This window comes from Motacilla alba, chromosome 26 (genome assembly GCF_015832195.1).
Source record: "Motacilla alba alba isolate MOTALB_02 chromosome 26, Motacilla_alba_V1.0_pri, whole genome shotgun sequence".
Lineage (NCBI taxonomy): Eukaryota > Metazoa > Chordata > Aves > Passeriformes > Motacillidae > Motacilla > Motacilla alba.
Window position 1 is genome coordinate 6,000,499 of NC_052041.1, and position 19,161 is coordinate 6,019,659.

General features: G+C 51.4%; 2 protein-coding genes across 3 annotated transcripts; both read left to right on the forward strand.

Annotated features, from left to right (window-relative positions):
• Positions 1-92: 92 nt before the first annotated feature.
• Positions 93-11,293, forward strand: CAPZA1 (capping actin protein of muscle Z-line subunit alpha 1). Its single transcript, XM_038162335.1, has 10 exons — positions 93-187; positions 4,255-4,318; positions 4,578-4,629; positions 5,452-5,515; positions 6,837-7,043; positions 7,422-7,501; positions 7,927-8,005; positions 8,495-8,566; positions 9,143-9,205; positions 9,793-11,293. The coding sequence occupies exons 1-10, from the start codon at positions 149-151 to the stop codon at positions 9,931-9,933; spliced, it is 861 nt and encodes a 286-aa protein (XP_038018263.1). The 5' UTR covers positions 93-148; the 3' UTR covers positions 9,934-11,293.
• A 107-nt stretch (positions 11,294-11,400) lies between these two features.
• On the forward strand, positions 11,401-18,826 carry MOV10 (Mov10 RISC complex RNA helicase). 2 transcript variants are annotated; one of them, XM_038162332.1, is made up of 22 exons: positions 11,401-12,406; positions 13,110-13,203; positions 13,299-13,432; positions 13,516-13,754; positions 13,837-14,077; positions 14,258-14,380; positions 14,469-14,622; positions 14,711-14,865; positions 14,986-15,162; positions 15,237-15,384; positions 15,472-15,633; positions 15,727-15,830; positions 16,063-16,160; positions 16,235-16,354; positions 16,443-16,545; positions 16,747-16,870; positions 16,950-17,141; positions 17,282-17,356; positions 17,477-17,602; positions 17,783-17,871; positions 18,006-18,130; positions 18,283-18,826. In XM_038162332.1, exons 1-21 carry the CDS (start codon positions 12,273-12,275, stop codon positions 18,121-18,123), a joined length of 2,910 nt encoding a protein of 969 aa, XP_038018260.1. In that variant the 5' UTR covers positions 11,401-12,272; the 3' UTR covers positions 18,124-18,130; positions 18,283-18,826. The 2 variants fall into 2 exon arrangements, with proteins under 2 accessions (XP_038018260.1, XP_038018257.1); XM_038162329.1 differs by having other exon boundaries at positions 18,342-18,826.
• The last annotated feature ends 335 nt before the right edge of the window (positions 18,827-19,161 follow it).

Sequence of the window (19,161 nt, forward strand, 5' to 3'; positions counted from 1 at the left end):
TTCTGTCAGCCGGGGCCGCGGAACGCGCCCATATATGCGATGGCGGGCACGCGGCGTCTGCCCGCAGCTAAGATGGCGCCACCCGCGCGTCCCCTGCGCTGCCGGCGCTCCCGGCGCGCCCTGCGCGGGGCCGGGCACAGCTGCCAAGATGGCGGACCTGGACGAGCGGGTGTCGGATGAGGAGAAGGTGAGGGAAGGGAAGGGGCTGGCCGCCTCTCCGCCCGGGGCCTGTGCTGCTGCCCCCGGGAAGGCAGTGGGTGGGGAGCGGCGGGCAAGCTCGCCTGGTGCCGGTGTGCCGGCCTGCGAGCTGTTCGGGGCGGGCGGGCGGGCTCCCGAGACCACCGGGCCGCCGCCGCCCGGCTGAAGGACCGGCTGTTCCTTACCAGCACTTTGCCTTCCGAATCCCTCATTGCCCTCCGAATCCCTCATTGTCTCGGGCAGTCGTTGTGCATGAAAATTGAAATGACACGGTCTCAGCCTAAGCCAGGGGAGGTGTAGGTTGGACATCAGGAGGAGGTTCTTCGCAGAAAGGGCGATCAGACATTGGAAGGGGCTGCCCGGGGAGGTGGGGGAGTCCCCATCCCTGGCCAAGGAAGGACTGGACGTGGCGCCCAGTGCTCTGGTCTTGTTGACAAGGTGGGAGACAGTCACAGGTGGATCGCTTGGTGGTCTTGAAGGTCTTTCCCAACCAAAATAATTTTGTGAAAATGCATTTTCTGCGCTGCTTTTCCCAAATCAGCAAAGTAACCAGCGTGTCGATGAGGTGCTTTGCAGCCTCTTCACTTCCTGAACACCCTCTGAGCGTGTTGTCAGGTTTGTGCTCACCCCAGCTGCGGACAGGAACTGCCGTGGAGATCCTGAGAGTTACACTGGGTGGAAGGGACTAAGAGCAAAGAGAGACATCATTATTTTAGGAAAGAAGGAAGTGAGCAGTTTGTTCTTCTTGTGCAAGAATGTGGAAAAGTTACATAGTGCAAGTTCACTGCTAGGTATGACACTGTTGTCTCCACTCAGTAGTTTAAAAATGCACTGTTACTCTTCCTGGCATCATAGGAGTGTTACACTTAGTGCTTGCTTTGTTTCTTAACGTTCTGCAGGAGCTGCTCAGGCTCTTGGCTCTTCAAGGATCCGTTGCTTTCCTTTTTCCCTTAAACTGCATTTTCAGCCTCATTTCAGTGTCATCATTTGTGAAACAAGCAGGGCTTTAGAGGTGCAGTTCATCTGTTAGTCAGTATTTTAGGTGATGTTGTCTGAAATAAGTGTTCCAGAGCAGAATTGATGCGGCCTTTAGAACATTCAATTTCAGCTAGCTCCCTGCCTCACACAGGCAGAGAAGGATGACCTTAAGGGAGGATCTGAAAGAGAAACATGCAGCAAAGGTTTACTGTAGGATGTGACTATTCAGATGAGCCTAGAACTTTATAGATGTTAATTTTTGAGTTTACCGATACTTTAAAGTAAAGCAAAAAACCCAAAAACATCGATTGAGCAACAGAATCAATTCCTTCCATCCTCCGAGCTTCACTCCTGAGTTCTCTTTGGGCGTGTTTTGGGTCAGAGATTAATTTCTCAGAATGGCTGGGAGAGCTGGGGGTCTCCAGTCCGGAGAAGAGAAGGCTCCAGGGAGGCTCCAGATCCCCTTCCAGCACCTACAGGGGCTCCAGGAGAGCTGGGGAGGGACTGGGGACAGGGCCTGGGGTGACAGGACAGGGAGGAACAGCTTCCCAGTGCCAGAGGGCAGGGTGGATGGGATGCTGGGAATGAGGAATTCTCCCTGGCAGGGTGGGCAGGCTTGGCACAGGTGCCCAGAGCAGCTGGGGCTGCCCCTGGATCCCTGGCAGTGCCCCAGGCCAGGCTGGACATTGGGAGCACCTGGGACAGTGGGAGGTGTCCCTGCCGTGGCAGGGGGACACTGGAGGGGCTCTGAGGTCCCTTCCAACCCAGTCTGGGATTCTGTGATTTTCTTGTAAGTTGCTCTGCAATCTCCCGTTTTGCTCAAGTTCATTCTGCTGCTGTTCTGCCAGTTTAAACTAACGGCTGAGCAGCTTCCCTTCCCCTCAGACACTTTCCCCATTTTAGAAGCAGGAAGTTGATGCTGCAGAGCTGAAATGACACCTGAAATGGCCCCAGGGCCAGGAAATGGGGCAGATTGCAGAAAGTCCTATTTTGGTGTTTCTGCAGAGGAGCATCCTGACACCGCCCTCCAGTCAGCTCCGAAAGCCAGCAACCATTCAAGTGCTTGACATTTCAAATTAATCACTCCCCAGCCTGCTTCCTGCACCCCTGATTTCAACAGTTTGACTGAAATGTTTTCTATTTTATTGATCTGTGAGAGGCAGGGCAAGGGATAATTATCCAAGTGAACGCTTTCCACTTGCAGCCTTTGCTTTGTTCAGAACTGGCTTTGTAATAACATTTGATTGAAGTGCAGAGGCCTTTCTGTGTTGATTTAATTTGGTTCATCCTTCCAAGGGAGAGAATTTGTGGAAGACTGTAAAAATCTCTCACTAGACACTTGGGGTTTTTTTCTGTTTGTTTTTCCCATAAGGATTTCCTTATGAGAATCCATTGATCTAAACTTCAGCCTACTGAAACAGTGTCCCCTTTTGCCAGGGTTTTATGTTCTGCAGCCACATCATCATTGCATAAGTTTATAAGATATAAATTTTATAGCTTTTTAGAGGCCTTTTTTTGCCATATGTTGAAGCACCTCATAAAAGCGAATCTGTTCATGTGGGGAGTCAATTTGCAGGGCATCCTGGCAGTAGAGGCAGATGCCTGAGAGAGCTTTAGCACAGTGATATTCCGTGCTGTGCTCACAGTTGTGTTTGCTCAGAAGAGTGCATGGTGTCCCTTCAGAAATCTGCCAGCCTTTTGGGGCAGGCTCTGAGCAAAGTCCACTGAGGATATGGAGCTGCAGGGTCTCTCCAAACTGCTGCCAGGCTCTCTTCATCACCATCCACATTTCTGACAGTGAGATTCGACAATATTGTGGCAGCAATCTGTCCTAATTACAGCTCTTTAAATAGTGAAAGTTTTCAAACAGTGTAAGAGCTCCATTTTTAGAATTGCTGTGTACTTACCAACCTAAAACCAGAAGATTAAGAGAAAATGGTTTTATGTCCTGCATCGTATCAATTACACAAGATACTGTCTTTTCAATGTTTTCTTTGTATTGCTTAATTTCTTCAGGCACAAATAATGTATATCTGTTTTTCTAAATCATTGCTAATTTGGAAGACAGTCTGTTTTATCCAAAGCTCAGTCCACTTAAGGCAGAGCTGTTACTTGATCCCGTTGGAATAAGGCAATTACCTTTTATTTGGAAAAGTGTTTATTTCTTTTCGTGTCTTGCTTTAAATAATTATGTGACAAACAATACAAACAATTTCTAATTATAACGGGGAAGACTGTTGAGAGAAGTGAGTTATTTCCAGCTCTGGTGATAACTCAGGGGAAGCAGTTACATATATATATACACAATTCTTTGTTTTGCTGCTCAAAATGAAAAGTAGAAAGTAATCAGAGTTGTAATGAGCAGTTCTTTAGTCACTTTCAATAAATGTCTTGTTAGACCAGAGAGGCTCATTGGTCAGCTTGGTTAGCTGGAAATGTTAGCTGTCAGAGGAAATGGGATGTTTTTATTATTCTGAGGGAGAGGTTTAATTTTGTGGCATTTCCTTTTTCATTTCTTCCAAGATCTTTCTATTCCCTTTGGTCCTGTAAAAGCCATAAAAGATTTTATAATGAAAACCATAAACTCTTACCAATTCCAACAGAATCAATACTTGGACCACCTAAACTCTAACTGTGCAAGACACGTATATTGGGTCCCAGAACACGTTACAGTTTTATTACACTTTAGAAGAGACAGGGTTTTTCTTTTCCCGAGTCAGAGTTTCTGGACATTGAAAGTTGGCTTTTTCAGTTATTGATGCCTTCATGATCACAGTTCCATGTGCCTTCATAGAAACCCAGAATGGTTTGGGTTGAAAGGGACCTTGAAGATGATCCAGTTCCACCCTGGCCATGGGCAAGGGCGCTTTGCACTAGACCAGGCAGCTCCAAGCCCTGTCCAGCCTTGCTTTGGGCAGCCTTACAAGACTATTGCTACCTTGACAATGCATGCCTAGATTTCTCCCTAAATCTGCCACCTTCTGTCACTTCAGAGTTGGTTTTGTGGTGAATTGCTTCAATATGTATGAACTCAGTAAATTATCTTTTGTCTTTAATTACTTTTCTGCTTCACTGTAGGTGCGCATAGCTGCAAAATTCATCACTCATGCACCCCCTGGAGAGTTCAATGAAGTATTCAACGGTAAGCAGTGAGGGAAAAAATGATTTGGGGTGTTTTCTTTGTGGTTTATCTATTATAAGAATCTAAGGCTGTGTCACACCATACTGCTTTTAAGGCTAAGTGGCCTGGGAAAGCATGCAGTCCTTCTGGCCTACTTCTGCCTAATGAAATTATTTCATCTTTTAATGTTTGCATTTGTACAGTTGAAAATAAAGTACATAAAGAGAAACATTTGACTTTTAAAAAATCCAGTAACACACCTGGACCCTTTCTTCTCCAGATGTCCGGTTATTGCTCAACAATGACAATCTTCTCAGGGAAGGAGCGGCACAGTAAGTACTGACATTTCAAATACAAGTCAAATTACCATCACAGATCCTTCTGTTTTCTTGTACCCATCATTCTGTGACAAAAAAAACCATTTGCTGTATTCAGAGCAAGCTTATGTAACTCCTTAGCCCACCTAACAAAATACATAATGAAGGGTGTGGATGGTTCTTTTTAAAAGCCCTAAATTGGAATTTGTACTGTATAAAACTGGCAGTAAGGCATTCTGCCAAAGAGTTTAACTCTGCCGCAGCAGCAATGTCTGATCATGTTGAGTCATCTGATTTATGAAGTAAGTGAAGCCTGAAAACTGATCAATCCATAGCCTAAGTTTAGAAAAGGAACTGCCCTCAATGAAATCTTTTCAAAATTTGTTGTTTACTTCCAGCCGCATCAGAAGGTGCTTAAAGGTTACACATACAGGCTCTTTGATGCTGAGGTCTGTCTCAAGCTAGGTGACACGTCAGTCAGCAAGTCTTTACATAAGGAAATTGTAGTAAATATTCGTCTATTCCTTTGTTTACCTTGCTGCTGTCTGAATTGTAGCTGGGGTGTTCCTGTTTTTCCTTGGCTTGCTCACATTTCCCCAGGCTATCTCTTGTTCTACTTTTGAACTCTGTATTTTCCTGGCCATCACTAAACAAACCTGCTTTTAGACTGGGGTTTATAGCTGTCTACAGTCACAGGTATTGGAAAACCTTTTAACAGTGCTTGTGTATTGTTTGCCCAGTTAAGCTGATGTTTGCTGTAATATAATCACACAGCTTGCTTGAGTCAGAATAAATGTGCACGTGCAGCTAAAGCTCATGTTCTCTGGTGCTCAACAGTGCCTTTGCACAGTACAACATGGATCAGTTCACTCCGGTGAAGATAGAAGGGTACGAGGATCAGGTAAGAGGAAACTTTGTACACTCGAGGTTGTATTGCTGCACTGTGAAAAAGCAATAAAAACCTTCTTCCATCAGGATGTTGGCTCACAAGTCAACATCACCATCAGCTGACTCACTTGTTCTGCTCACAAGGTACCAGCCCTCCTCCTTCCCCCACGTATCACTGTGACAAACTTTCTTCTGTAAAAACAAAGCATAACCAAGATATTCTCTTCAACTTCTGTGTCGTACTACTTACCAAATCCAGTTCATTGTTCCTTAAAGCTCCATGCTGAAGTCACTGGAATTTTGCTTAGGAGTATGAGTGGTTAAAGATTACTGTCTATTTAAAGCTCACTTACAAATCCTTATGTTGCTACTTGCTTACAGTTCCTACTGACAGTTGACAATAGATTCTTAATAGTTTGGTTTATTTTCTGCAACTTTAATCCATTCCCAGCTACCCTAAAAAACAAACTTGTATTTGTTTATACCAAATCATTGATTTGGAGTAGTGATTATACCTAATACTATCCAGCTATGCCAGCAAAACAAGTTATTTCAGGGTTTTTTTTAATTCTTTTTTTTTTAGAACAAACAGCAAGTCGTAGAGAAGCCAGAAAGCTGCCTGACCATCTGCTCTGTTCTCTGAGCCAAGCTCTGACCCAGCTTTTCTAGTGTCCCAGATATGTTTATGGGAGTATGGGAGGCATATATTAAGAGGGCTGTTCATAGAAATAGCTTTGATGAGGAAGTTACAGTACAACCTGCAAAAAACCCCAAAAAACCCACCCCAATAAAGTCAATATTTGGGAAGCCAGAAAATTAGGTAAAAAAGGAAAAAGAAGGGAATGTGCAATGCTGCTTTGCTGTCTGCTTTAGCTGGTGTATTTTAGAGGTAGTCGCATCCATGTACCCTTCTTGCCCAGAAGTAGAGCTATTGCAAAACTTGGAACATGGCAATAAATGGTAGAGTTCAGAGTAAAAGTCTCTGTTTTCTTTAGAAACGAAAAAGGAAACCAGCTAACATAACTTTAAAGGCCAAGCAACCTGCTTCTATTGTAAGGATACCCAGTTTTAAGCCAATTATATACATTATTATAGTTCAGCCTTTTCTGGGACAGAAGTGTAAGTGCAGTATTGCTGGGGAGAGCAGAGACTTACCTTTAGCCTCACAACAGCTACTAATTTAAATTATTAATATTGGAAATTCTTGCTTTTCTTTATGTGACCTTATAGCTCAATGAAAGGACCTATTGTAACACTGATATGCAAGTAGGGAAAATGCAAAATAACACATCTATATCAGCCTAAATGTATCATCATTTCAACTTCTGTTCCAGGTCTTAATCACAGAACATGGTGATCTGGGCAATGGCAGATTTTTAGACCCAAGGAACAAGCTTTCTTTTAAGTTTGATCATTTAAGGAAAGAAGCAAGTGATCCCCAGCCCGAGGACACAGAATCGGCTTTAAAACCATGGAGAGATGCCTGTGACAGTGCCCTGAGAGCCTACGTCAAAGATCACTACCCCAATGGCTTCTGCACTGTTGAGTATCCATCCTGTTTCCTGAATGTATTGCTCTGAGTAATCAGTCCCAGAGACTCTGCTGGGCAGAGCTGTTGGAGCTCTCCATCCTCACTAGCATTTGGGCTAACTTTGGAATGTGTTCAAAGAGGGTGCAAGAATCTTGGTGTGCACACAGAGTTAAAGGTGAATTAGTCCTCTTCCACAGGCATGCCTGCCCAGCACCTTCACACCTACCCATAGTGAGATGCCTCCAGGGGAGGTGTTGGACGATGTAACTCGTGGTGCATGTTCCCAGGGAGCTACCACCACAGCAGCCTGCACCCTGCTGCCAAGAACAGACATTAAGAATGGCTTTCCTTAGCCCTTGGGCCTTTTTAACTCTTTTTCTAAATACAGGTTTATGGTAAATCTATAGATGGACAGCAGACAATTATTGCCTGTATTGAGAGCCACCAGTTTCAGCCCAAAAACTTCTGGTAAGACTATTTCAACACAGTGTGTTTTCTTCCTTTGCCTGATTCCTCAAACCAACCCATCCTCTAGCTCTGACACGGTCTGAAGGACAGGGAGTTTTGGGCTTAACAAGAAGTTCCTTTCCTTCTGTAGTCTGTTTTCCTTGCAGCCCCCTTGGCACTTACCAAAACTCTTCCTGTGACCTCTCCAGAGGAAAAGGCATTAGCAGAGCTGGATAGATACTCCTTTACATCTCTGGAGCTTCTTTGTACTGAAGCTGCATTATATTCAGCTGGGCTGCAGAAATTTAACTCCATGCCATCTAAAGCACTAAATCCCATGTGGTATTGGTGATAAGACAACATCAGAAACAACTTGGTCATTAATTTTGTTCTTTTTGCTGTTAGAGCTTCTTGGAAATAGTTTTTCATGCTTTGATTGCTTTTAGGAACGGGCGTTGGAGATCAGAATGGAAGTTTACCATCACACCACCAACAGCTCAGGTGGCTGCAGTGCTCAAAATCCAGGTGAGTTGTTTTCCTGGCAGTAACAGGAGAAGCTGCATTGTGCTTCTCTTACACAAATGCATTTGGCTCAGAATGAGATGCTGAAATGCAGCAGAGATGCCCTTCTCAAGTCAGGATGTTATTAAACTAACAATGCAAGAAAATAATTCTTAAATCCAGTATTCCAGGAATAGTCTCAGATCTGGCCTGTGGTTTATCATGTAGCATTGCTATAGGCCTTCACTTTGCTTCGCTTTACAGGGCTAAAACCTCTACCTTGAGTCTTTTATAATTGCTCTTATCTCTGCTCTAGGCATTTACTGATTAACATAATCTTGAACAGTCTTGACAAAGAATGAAACCTTTTAGAAAATCCTTCTGCTTTTGGTCTCCATGTAAGCAGAGAAGACTGGCACGATGCTCTCTTGTGCCATTTTAGTAGCATTTGGGGGCTCAGGAATTCTGGAGTGAGTGGTCATAATAAAACCTGCATTCTGCCTTTTTGTCCAGGTCCATTACTATGAAGATGGAAACGTCCAGCTGGTTAGTCACAAAGACATTCAGGACTCTGTACAGGTGTCAGTAAGTATGCTAAAGCATCTTTTTGAGAAGCAGCTGTTTTCATTCCTTTAACAGCTCATGAAGCACGCGCTGCTCTGACTGCATTCTCTTGACTTTAAAGTAATTTTAGGGAGAACAATCATTGTGGTGTTTAGAGTCACGTAGGAATTCCAGATTCCCAACTGCTTAAAATTCAGTCTTTTTAGAAAGTCTCTACTGGAAAGCTTCTCTTGGAAGTTAGGGATAAAAAGGACAGGATATGCTTTTCTATCTCTGTGCAAGGGACGGAAACAGACATATGCTGAGGGAAATTAAGAAATCCTCTAGTATGGTAGAGGGGGCAACAGCTGCAAAGTGACTCCTTTTACCTGAAGGTTCCTTTTTGCTCACTAGGGTGCAGCTCTGTTCCAGTTTGAGCACAAGCTCTACTCCGTGTGTAGTAAGTGAAAGGAACCCAGCTACAAGCACAAGGCACAAGCTGCTGATGTTACCTACTTTATCCTGCTTTATCTATACTCAGCCTGTCGTTTGAGAAGAAATCTATTGTGGAGCTTATGTAAGTTGCTCTTAAACATGCAACCTTTTTTTCCTTTGCAGAGTGATGTCCAAACTGCTAAGGAGTTTATTAAGATCATAGAAAATGCAGAAAATGAGTACCAGGTAAGATCAGTGGTAGTCAAATAAAACATAGAATCATATCAGTCTCCATTTGCAGTTAATGGAAACATGGAAAACTGACCTCTTGTTCTGTTCCTGGCTGAATCTGGTATTGCCTGTAAAAATTGCTTAGAAAAGGGTAGTAGTATTTGTTTAAAAATATAGTTACAAAGCTGTAAAGTTACAAAGCTGTGTTGTAGTTAACTATCAGGTTTGCTGTATGGTTTTTTTAAAGGGTTACAAATGATACCTGGAACAAGCATGGGAGGGGAGTGGGTGAGTCTGTGTATTTTCCTCTGTGCCAGTTAAAAATACTGAGGAGGAAACTTGTGCAACAGCTTTTGCATTGTCCCAGCCTCTGTGCGAGGAGACTGGAAAGAGATCAGTCAGTGACAGACCTAAGGAGATGCTGCTGCATCACAGGGGAGGTGAACAGGAAGCCTTTGACTTGCACACACTGATGCCTGCATTATTAATTTAGTTAATAGTGTGCCTTACACCTTACAGAAAGGAGTTTGTGGCTTTAACACTAAGTTGAGCTTTCTCATAGTGTTTTATGCGTGCCCTAACCAAACCTGCTTGCCTTGCAGACAGCAATCAGTGAAAACTACCAGACTATGTCAGACACCACTTTCAAAGCCTTACGCCGGCAGCTGCCCGTCACCCGCACCAAGATTGACTGGAACAAAATCCTCAGCTACAAGATTGGCAAAGAAATGCAGAATGCTTAATGCAGAAACAAGGAGGTGTATGAAAGAGTCGTGTGCAAAAAAACAAATATGGTCCTATGCCAAGTAGATGGTTTTTAAACCAGAGCAGCATTTTTTAGGGCTTTCAAAGTTAACAGGTTTTCTAGCCTGAGAGGGAACCGTGGAACAAATAGTTGTCTTTGTGTTTTGTGTTTCCTGCCACTTAAACTTCCTGTTGTAGCTGCATTTAATAGGTCATTTAAATTCAGCCATTCATGGCTCAGAGGTATAGCTGTTTTCAGTCACTGGCTGGAAAACTTCCTAGCTGGAAAAGCCCTATTATTACCCCAGGAGAAGGAGCAGAACGTTCCCTTCACCTGTATCCAGCACTCCAGGTATCCAGTAAGTTTGTCAAACCTGCCAAGAGCTCACGGCGCTGCAGGACAGAGTAAGTGCAAGACAGTGAGTCCTCCTGTATCCTTATTCCCAGCCTCCACCAAGCAGATGCCTGCAGGCTTAGATTTTGCTGTAGAAAATGAGTTTACAGGATCCTTTACAGAATTCCCTACTGACCCAGCTCTTCCGGGGACGTAACTTTTTTTTTATCTGAAGATTTGAGCCATGTTCCCTAAAAATGAACATTTTTCTTCTCCCCTCCCTCGTGTACGTACGGTTACCAGACATCTGCATTTTTACAGAGCTACAAGATGAGTTACTGCTGATCCACAAGGGCTGGATGGTGATTAAAAATGCAAATGTCTACAAAACAATAGGTATGTTGTGCTTTAATGCTTTGTGGCAGGTTCATAGATTTGTATCACAGGTGTATGGATGGATAGTGTACAAAATAAATAAACTTGCACCAAAGTGAAAGAAAAAAATCCTTTCAATTTGTCTCAGTTGTGGACAGTTTCTTGTCATGCTTAGAGATTTTGGAATGACTCTCTTCTACATGCCTGCTCTGCATTGCTATTTCCCCCCTCTAACATCAGAACTAGCAGTCATAACAGTTTCTCTGAAGGGGAGGATGAAGAGATACACATACGCCTTTCTCAGATCTTGGAACACAGATTCGCTACAAAGTGAGCCTCCTCTGGTGAACTCCCTTTGCTTTGTTTGCACTTGGTTATCACTGGGCGCCTTGCAGCTTCTGGTTTTTAAACTGCCTCATGTCTCCTTGTTTTTAAATACACAAAGGAAAAAGGGTTGGGAAGAGAGGGGTGGGGTTGCCTGTGCATTACACTTCAGGTTTTGCACAGTAACACCGCAAAATAAGTGTTTATCCTTTGTGAGTTTTGACTAATTAAAATATATTTGTATTTGCTGCCGAGACTGACAGTTCATCCCTCAGGCGTCCTCTGTATCAGCTAGTCTAGTGCAAATACACCAGTCTTTGTTTAAAGCCATTTGTGTCTGTTCTTTCATGGTCTCTCTCCTGTTAATTCCTGAAGTCTAGGAAATGTCGGCGTCACCATCCCTGAAAGTGTTCAAAAATGTGAATGTGGCACTTGAGGACCTGGTTTAGTGGTGATCACAGTGCTGGTGCTGGGTTAAGGTTGGACTTTAATGATCTCAAAGGTCTTTTCCAACCTCACCATTCCTGCCTTAATCATGGAACTGTTATCACTCCAAACCCATGGGTGATGCTCCCGCCCTGGTGTACAGGCATGGCAACTGGAGGGCTGAGCTCCCAAACCAAAACAGAAACAATCCCAGAGCTTTACTGCAGTTCCTCACCCAGGGAAAAAGGCAGCAAGGAGGTCACTCCACTTGCCCTGGGTGTCTTACTGCAACACCTACTGCAGCCACCCCTGGCTGTATCCTACGCATCCAGGCTGTGTCCTCATGGCAGAGCTTTCTGGAGCTTGCACAGGGCTCTGCGCGGAGCTACTCGGGGTCAGTGTAAGAGGCTCCTCCCCGGCAGCACCCAGGGGAGATGATGTTGTGTGAGCCTCAGGTGCTGTGGGCTGCGGCTCTGGACCATCCGGGAAATCGCTGCGGCGATTCCAAGAATGTGGAGCCGAAGCAGGGCACAAGATAAGACTCTGCACACAACACAGCTTTTATCTGCCTCAAGGCTAGTTTCTGCTCCTTGGCCACACCGGGAGCCGCTCACCAGTGCTCCAGCCTGAAGAGCGTTTCTATCTCTTTGTCCTTCTCCAAATCTTTAGCCAATCCGCCGGTAGCCTGCCTGCTGCCCTTCTCCCCCCGCAGCTGCTGCCCCAGCCTGGGCTGTCCCCCGCCAGCCCCGATCCGCCCCGCGGCCTCTTTCGCTTTCGTTTCTCCCTGCGCGCCCAGCCCAGCCCAGCCCAGCCCAGCCCGGCTTCACCTGGCGCTCCTCGACGCGGCACCGGCTCGGCGCGGCTCGGCTCGGCTCGACCATGCCGCGGTTCAGCGTGGCGGAGGCCAGTATTTGGGGGTATCAGTTCGTGCAGTTCCTGCAGGACACGGGCCGGGAGCAGGCGAGCCTGCGGGAAACGCTGCGGACCATCTACAACCAGGAGTTCCGGGGCAGGTGAGAGCCCTCGGCCAGACCCGGGCAACATCACCTGGGACAGACCCCTGGCCAGCAGCCCCAGCGCCTGGCCGGCGCCACTGCTCCCCAGCAGCATCACTGGGGCCCCCGAGCTCGTCTTTCTCACCAAAGCCCTGCTGGAATGATCCCAGCTCCATGGGCCCTAGCTGCCTGGGGATGGCCTTGGACACCCACTGCCCACCATACTCCCCCACCTCACCCTGCTGACACCAGTCACACTGGCCCTTGTGCAATACCACCACTGTTAATCATTGGCAAAGCCAGCGCTGGCTGCACCGGTGGGACTGGGAGGAGGTACCTGGGCATTCATCGCTGCTGGGAGCACCGTGGCTGTGCCTTGGCAGAGCCAGCATCTGTGCCAGCTCAGCTGCTGAGTGCTGGCGTGGGCCGGGGCTGCGTGGCTGCAGGGCCGGGCAGTGATGCAGTGGGACAGCGGATTGGCTGTGGATAGCTGGGACAGCAGCAGCACAGCACGGGCTTGCTGGAGCAGCCAGCAGGGATGCAAGATTCGCACAGGCCAGTGGGAAGCCCAGGTCCTTCTTCCTCTCTTGGAGCAGAGGGGACCTGCTGAGAACCCCCTCACCGCAGCCTCAGTGTCCTGCTTCATGTTCCCCCTTGGCTCACCTCGGCTGCCTGTGCCCACGGCACTCTCCCGCACAAACCCTCTCCCTTGGCTCCGCAGGACTGACGCAAGGACACCCAATTTTTCCTGCATGTTGTACGCTCTGAAGACAACCCACCAGGTTCAGGTGCGCGGACAGCTGGTGAAATTCAAGGTGAGTGCACGCTGGGGCGGTGCCCGCAGGGACTGGCTCCTCAGGAGCCCCCTGCAGAGTCCCGGGGCCACGCTGCTGCTGGCTGCTCCTTGCAGGTGAGGAGGCATGTGGTGGTGGCAGACCAGTACCGGCGACCCAGAAGGAATGCACAGACATCCGTGTCCACGTCTGCTTCAGGACAGCAGCCCAGCTCTGCTCCACAAATACCCCAGAGCTATGCCAAGCAGTGGTATGACCAGCAGCAATCCCACCTTGGCACGTCCCTTGGATCCCCCACCCCGGCTGGGAAAGCCTGACCCTCCCTCCCCACAGGGCTGAGCTCATTCGTGGGAAGCACGGGGTAGAGATCATCTCAGACTATGACCAGGGCAACGGGAATATCCGCTTCCCAGTGGTGCCGGGTGAGCCCCGGACAGTCACTGTCCTGGTGCAGAACTGTGGGACAGAGGTGGTGACACTGCAGCGGCTCCAGCCACGGCAGCAGGCACGGGAGCTCTCCTTCACCGACGAGCAAGGGGCAGTGCAGGGCCAGTCCCTGCTGTTACACCCGGGTAGGGTCCCCTCCCATCCCCTGCCCTGTGCCCTGCCCTGCAGAGAGGACGCGGGACCCAGCCTCACCCCTTCACCCCGCAGGTGGGATGTACCCCATCCAGGTGCGCTGCCTCACCACCTGCAACGGGCACTTCAGTGCTGTGCTGTTCTTCGAGTTCACCAAGGAGCCAGACGGGTCCTTCAGCATCTCACGCTACGTTGCTGCCGTTGCCGAGAGCCAGCTGGCCAAGGACCTGGGGCCCTCGGCACCTTTCCAGCCTTACGAGGCCAGCCTCCAGCGCCACGTCACAGTCATCACCGAGGATGGCATCCCCCCTGACGGGTATGTGATGAGCTCCCCTGCTGCCATGCTGAGCAGAGGGGCCCAGCCCAGCCAGGACAAGGTTCAGCTCCTTGACTGCCTGGCACCACAGGGCAGTGCTTCAGCCCTGCGCCATGGCTGGTGACAGCGGGGCTGGGGACACCATGTAGTCCCTGAAGCACTACTGTCCCCTCCACCCAGCTCCCTGAAAAACGAACTGGAGAGGGAGATCCCTCTGGGCACCTACCAGTACCCAAAGAGCCTCAAGGACACGATCCTGCTGGGACCCAGCGCCAGTGCCGGCTCCAGATGGGCTGCCATGCGGTGAGTGCCAGGGGCTGAGGGCACTGCTGAGATGTTCCTTGAGTGCCAAGCTGTCCCTGGGACGCAATGACATTGCTGCTGCCCTCAGCTCGCTGCTGGAAGCACCTCTGCAGGCTGAGAACTACTACCAGAAATTCCAGCTGCTGCTGCACCTGGAGGAGATTCAGATGGAGGTGGACATCCGACGCTACGACATGCAGGACGTGACCATGGTGCAGGAGAGGGCACTGCTGGTTCTCGATGTGCGTGGGGGGCTGAGGGATGGCAGGGGTGCTGGCACAACACCGGCGCTCCCAGGGTGCCCGGCATCACACTGGCCCTTTGGCACAGGTGCCTGGCGTGGCCGAGAACCGCCCGTCCCTGCTAAGAGGGGATCACCTCTTTGCCCACCTGAGCAGCGAGCGGGACCACTCCCCGCTCGTCCGCTACAAGGGCTACGTGCACAGCGTGGAACTGGACAAGGTCAGGCTGGGCTTCTCCTCCAAGTGAGTGATGTCTGGTCCCAGCAGCCTTTCTCAGAGATGCCAAAGGCCAGGAGTGGGTTGGAAAGGGCCAGGAGGGCATGGGAGAGTGCCCCATGCCCTGCTCACACCACTCCTTCCCAGGCTGCAGAAGAAGTTTGTGAACAACCTCAAGTTCGATGTGACCTTCACCTTCAGCCGGCTGCCACTGCAGGTGCAGCATCGGGCTGCAGTCCTGGCCGGGCGCCGAGGCTTGTTCAGCCTCCTCTTCCCCTCTGCCTCCAGCCACAAGTCCCTCTTCCCAGGGCCCTTCCAGCCCCGGTGAGTCCCCGTTCGGCAGGGGGGGTCTGAGGGGTGGCGAGGGGGCTCGGGCAGCGCAGCCTCTGCTCCCACAGGTGGTTTAACCGCAAGCTGGAGACCAACGAGGAGCAGTGCAAAGCTGTGACCCACATCGTGATGGGGGTGTCCCGGCCAGCCCCATACCTCATCTTTGGCCCCCCTGGCACTGGCAAGACGGTCACTGTGGTGGAGGCCATCAAGCAGGTGAGTGGCCGGCGCCCAAATCCGGCCCTGAGCATCGCCGCCCGTTCTCGTCCGTGGGGCTCAATGCTGCCACCTCCTCTCACCCAGGTGTGGACATGCTTCAAGGATGCCCGTATCTTGGCCTGTGCCCCCTCCAACAGTGCTGCAGACCTGCTGTGCCAGTGCCTCATCAAGGACATTGCCCCTCAGAATGTCTACAGGCTCATCGCCAGCTCCAGGAGCTACAGGGAAGTGCCCGCTGATATCAGGGTAGGTCCCTGCCCCCTACCCTGAAATCCTGACAGCACATCTGGGCTGGCGTCCCCCAGGATAATGGGACCTCACCCAGTGCCTGCGCTCCAGCCCTGCTGCAACTGGGATGATGAGCAGAGCAGCTACGTGTACCCAAGCAAGGAGAGCCTGAGGCACTACCGGATTATCATCACCACGCTGGTGACAGCAGGAAGGTCAGAGGAGCTGGGATTGTCCCCAGCATCCGCGGCAGGTGGACCCAGGGCTGCCTTGCAGCCAGGCTGTGAAGGCAGTCCCTCTGGGACTCAGCAGGGAGGGGTTGGAGGAGGGCAGGCAGCAGCGGGGGAAATCCCTCCTCTGTGGGAGGATGAGGATGAAGGGTAGGAGAGGAAGGATGGCCAGGTGGGGCAGGATGCTGAGAACAGCCTCCTTGCATCTCTCCTCCAGGCTCGTGTCAGCCAACTTCCCCCCTGGGTTTTTCTCCCACGTCTTCATCGACGAGTGTGGCCACGCGGTCGAGCCCGAGAGCGTCGTGGCCATCGCGGGTGAGTGGTGCCCGCTGCTGGCTCTGCGTGGCCTGGGGTCCCTCCCATTCCTGCTGAGCCCTCCCTGTTCCCAGGGCTCCTGGCTCCCATGGATGAGGAGACCAACCCCAATGGGGGGCAGCTGGTGCTGGCAGGAGACCCCAAGCAGCTGGGCCCCGTGCTGACCTCACCACTGGCCATCCAGCACGGTCTGGGTGAGTAGGGAGAGGAGTGGGAGTGCTGCGGGCACCCCCCAGGGGCTGAGCGGCCTTGTGGGGAGCCACAGGATATCACTGGGCACAGGCACCTCGCTGCTGGAGAGGCTGATGCTGCACAACCCCTTGTACAAGAAGTCGAGCGGAGGATACAACCCGCAGTTCATCACCAAACTGCTCTGGAACTACAGGTGGGGACAGGGGCAGTGCAGGAAGGGACGGAGCCAGGCAGGGACTGGTGAGCGTGGCGCTGCAGGGTCTGTCCCCCAGAGCCTCGGAGTGCCCCAGCCGGTGTGGGAGGTGGCAGTGCACCTGCTGTCCTGGGTGCACGGTGCCTGAGAGGGTTCTGGACCCATGTGGCACCCACCCTGGCACGGTCCTGCCTCTGCCAGGTCCCACGAGGCCATTCTCAGGATCCCCAACGAGCTCTTCTATGACAACGAGCTGAAGGTGTGCAGGAGCGACGGGCTTGACGTCCGGAATCTGTTCTGTACCTGGGAGGAGCTTCCCAAAAAAGTGAGGGGCGCAGGAGGGACTGACCCAGGGGGCTCCCCGAGGCACAGGCAGAGCAGAGCCAAATGTTCCCCATCCCCAGGGCTTCCCCATCATCTTCCACGGGGTTTGTGGGGAAGACCAGAGAGAGGCCAAGAGTCCTTCATTCTTCAACACGGCCGAAATTGAGGTCCTGGTCCACTACCTCAAGAAGCTGCTGCAGAGCCAAAGCCAGGGAAGCTGCCCCAGGGTGAGCCCCAAGGAGATCGGCATCATCTCTCCCTACAGGAAGCAGGTGAGGGACACGGCTCTGCAGGCAGGGCGTAGGCAGAGCCCTCCCCAAGGGACCGGGAGCACTGGGATGGATGGGCAGCCCCAGGGCTGGCACAGGGGTGGCCCTGTGGTGGCTGCATTTTGCCACGTGCCTCCATTCAGGTAGAGAAGATCCGGAAAGCCATCACCTCCCTGGACCCCGATCTGCAGCAGCTGCCGGACATCAGCCAGTTGAAGGTACGCCATGGGCACGGAGGAGAGAGGAGCACACCGTGCCACGGGAGGAAGGAGCCCTGACAGCCCCAGCCCAGGGGTGCTCCTGGCCCCTCACCTGTTCACCTGTTGTCCCTGCCCCAGGTGGGCTCTGTGGAGGAGTTCCAGGGCCAGGAGCGGCACGTGATCCTCATCTCCACCGTGCGCAGCTGCAGCTCGTACCTCCAGTTCGACCAGACCTTCAGGCTGGGCTTCCTCAAGAACCCCAAGGTAGCGCCCAGCCCCGAGCAGACCCTTCTTCCTTGGCATCCCTTCTCCCCTCTGGTTCTCGCAGGCAGGCAGAGCTGCTCTGGGTGCTCGGTGCCACCAGAGCTGCCTGCGCCCAGGTGGGGCCGCGAGACGATGCGAGGTGCTGGGGCCAGGTAAAGCCCTCTTGCTTGTCCTCCTCAGAGGCTTAACGTGGCCATCACCAGGGCCAAGGCTCTGTTGATCGTGGTGGGTAATCCAACCGTGCTCAGCAAGGACCCCCACTGGCTCAGGTGAGCTGCTCCTGGCCCCTGACAGAGCTCACCAGCACCTGCCCTTTCCTGCTGCCAGCTCGTGGTGCCACTGCCACGGAACAGTGGGGCCGGTGCCACCTGGTGCCCACGCTCCCCTCCCTCTGCACCTGCAGGTTCCTCAGGTACTGCAAGGAGCAGGGCGGCTACACCGGCTACCCCTACGAGGAGGAGGAGAGCACAGCTGAGGACAGACTCGCCAGCGACCTCCACATGCTGCAGCTCAGTGTTTAGTACCCAGGTGAGCAGAGCTGGCACTGCCAGTGGGGCCCCGACAGCAGCAGGGTTTCGTGCCAGCACCTGGGACAGCAGCACGGCCAGGGTAACAGCGGGGGCACTGGGGGGCTTCTCCTGCCCCAAATGCAACAGGACTTAAATCAGGTTTTTGCTTAGGGCTTGCTTGTCTCCATCTCGAAGTCAGGAGCCAGCTCTGCCATGAGGTTTCTCTGCAGGAGATGCACCTGGGAAGGGAGGAGAGGCCCCAGGAAGCTGCATCCCCCTCAGCCTGTCCCTGGCCTGCAGCAGCTCCTGCTTTTCCTGCCTCAGTCCCGGGGTGCTCCCTGCATCCCTGTGGAGATGGGGCTGAACCAACTGGACCAGAAGGTGTTGCCAGCCTTTGCTGCCAGCCACGAAGCCCACACCAGCATCAGACTGGGACAACTCTCCATTTTAATCATTTTTTACATGGCTGTGGCAAAACTATTCTCTGTGACTGGTCTCATCATTCAGTGAAAGGCTTAAGCCTGGAGGCTCTGGCCTCCAAAGAGCATCACTGGGTGCACAGGGGAGCTCACTGCTGCTGTGATGGGTGGCTGGGGAAGGCAGGGACCTGGCCTGGGGCAGGCTGGCTCAGCTCTCCACTGGGCTGCTGCGTGGCCTGAGAGCTGGCATGGCTGCACAGGCACTCTGTTTCCCTCGAATAAATGTTTAAAGAAAAGCAGTGTACTGTTGAGTCCGAGGTGGGCCTTGCTTAGACAGGGCTTCAGAGCAGCATCAGGCTCACGGCAGCCTTGCCCTGGCCTGCTCCAGAGGCAGGATGGCTCCAGCAGTGATGGCAGCGCCTGTCACCCAGGGACTGGCTGCAGCTGGGAAGCTCCTGCCTGGCCCTTCCCACGTAAAGTGCTTCCTGGCTCTTTTGCAAGTACAGGGTAGTGAGCCCTGATTCTCCACCAGCAGCTAAAGCAACAGGGGCTGGGGGCCAGGCAGGCCCCCACCCTGCAGCACACAGCCCTGAGCCCAGCCAGGAGCCTGGAGGAGTGAGAGGCACAAGGG

Excerpts from the sequence above, each read along its gene's own strand:
- MOV10 (XM_038162332.1), top strand. The coding sequence starts at position 12,273 with ATGCCGCGGTTCAGCGTGGCGGAGGCCAGTATTTGGGGGTATCAGTTC. Across the intron at positions 14,866-14,985 it reads AGGCTGGGCTTCTCCTCCAA|GCTGCAGAAGAAGTTTGTGA; the intron begins GTGAGTGATGTC and ends ACTCCTTCCCAG. Across the intron at positions 15,634-15,726 it reads AAGTGCCCGCTGATATCAGG|CCCTGCTGCAACTGGGATGA; the intron begins GTAGGTCCCTGC and ends CCTGCGCTCCAG.
- CAPZA1 (XM_038162335.1), top strand. The coding sequence starts at position 149 with ATGGCGGACCTGGACGAGCGGGTGTCGGATGAGGAGAAG. Across the intron at positions 5,516-6,836 it reads TAGAAGGGTACGAGGATCAG|GTCTTAATCACAGAACATGG; the intron begins GTAAGAGGAAAC and ends CTTCTGTTCCAG. Across the intron at positions 9,206-9,792 it reads ATGCAGAAAATGAGTACCAG|ACAGCAATCAGTGAAAACTA; the intron begins GTAAGATCAGTG and ends CTTGCCTTGCAG.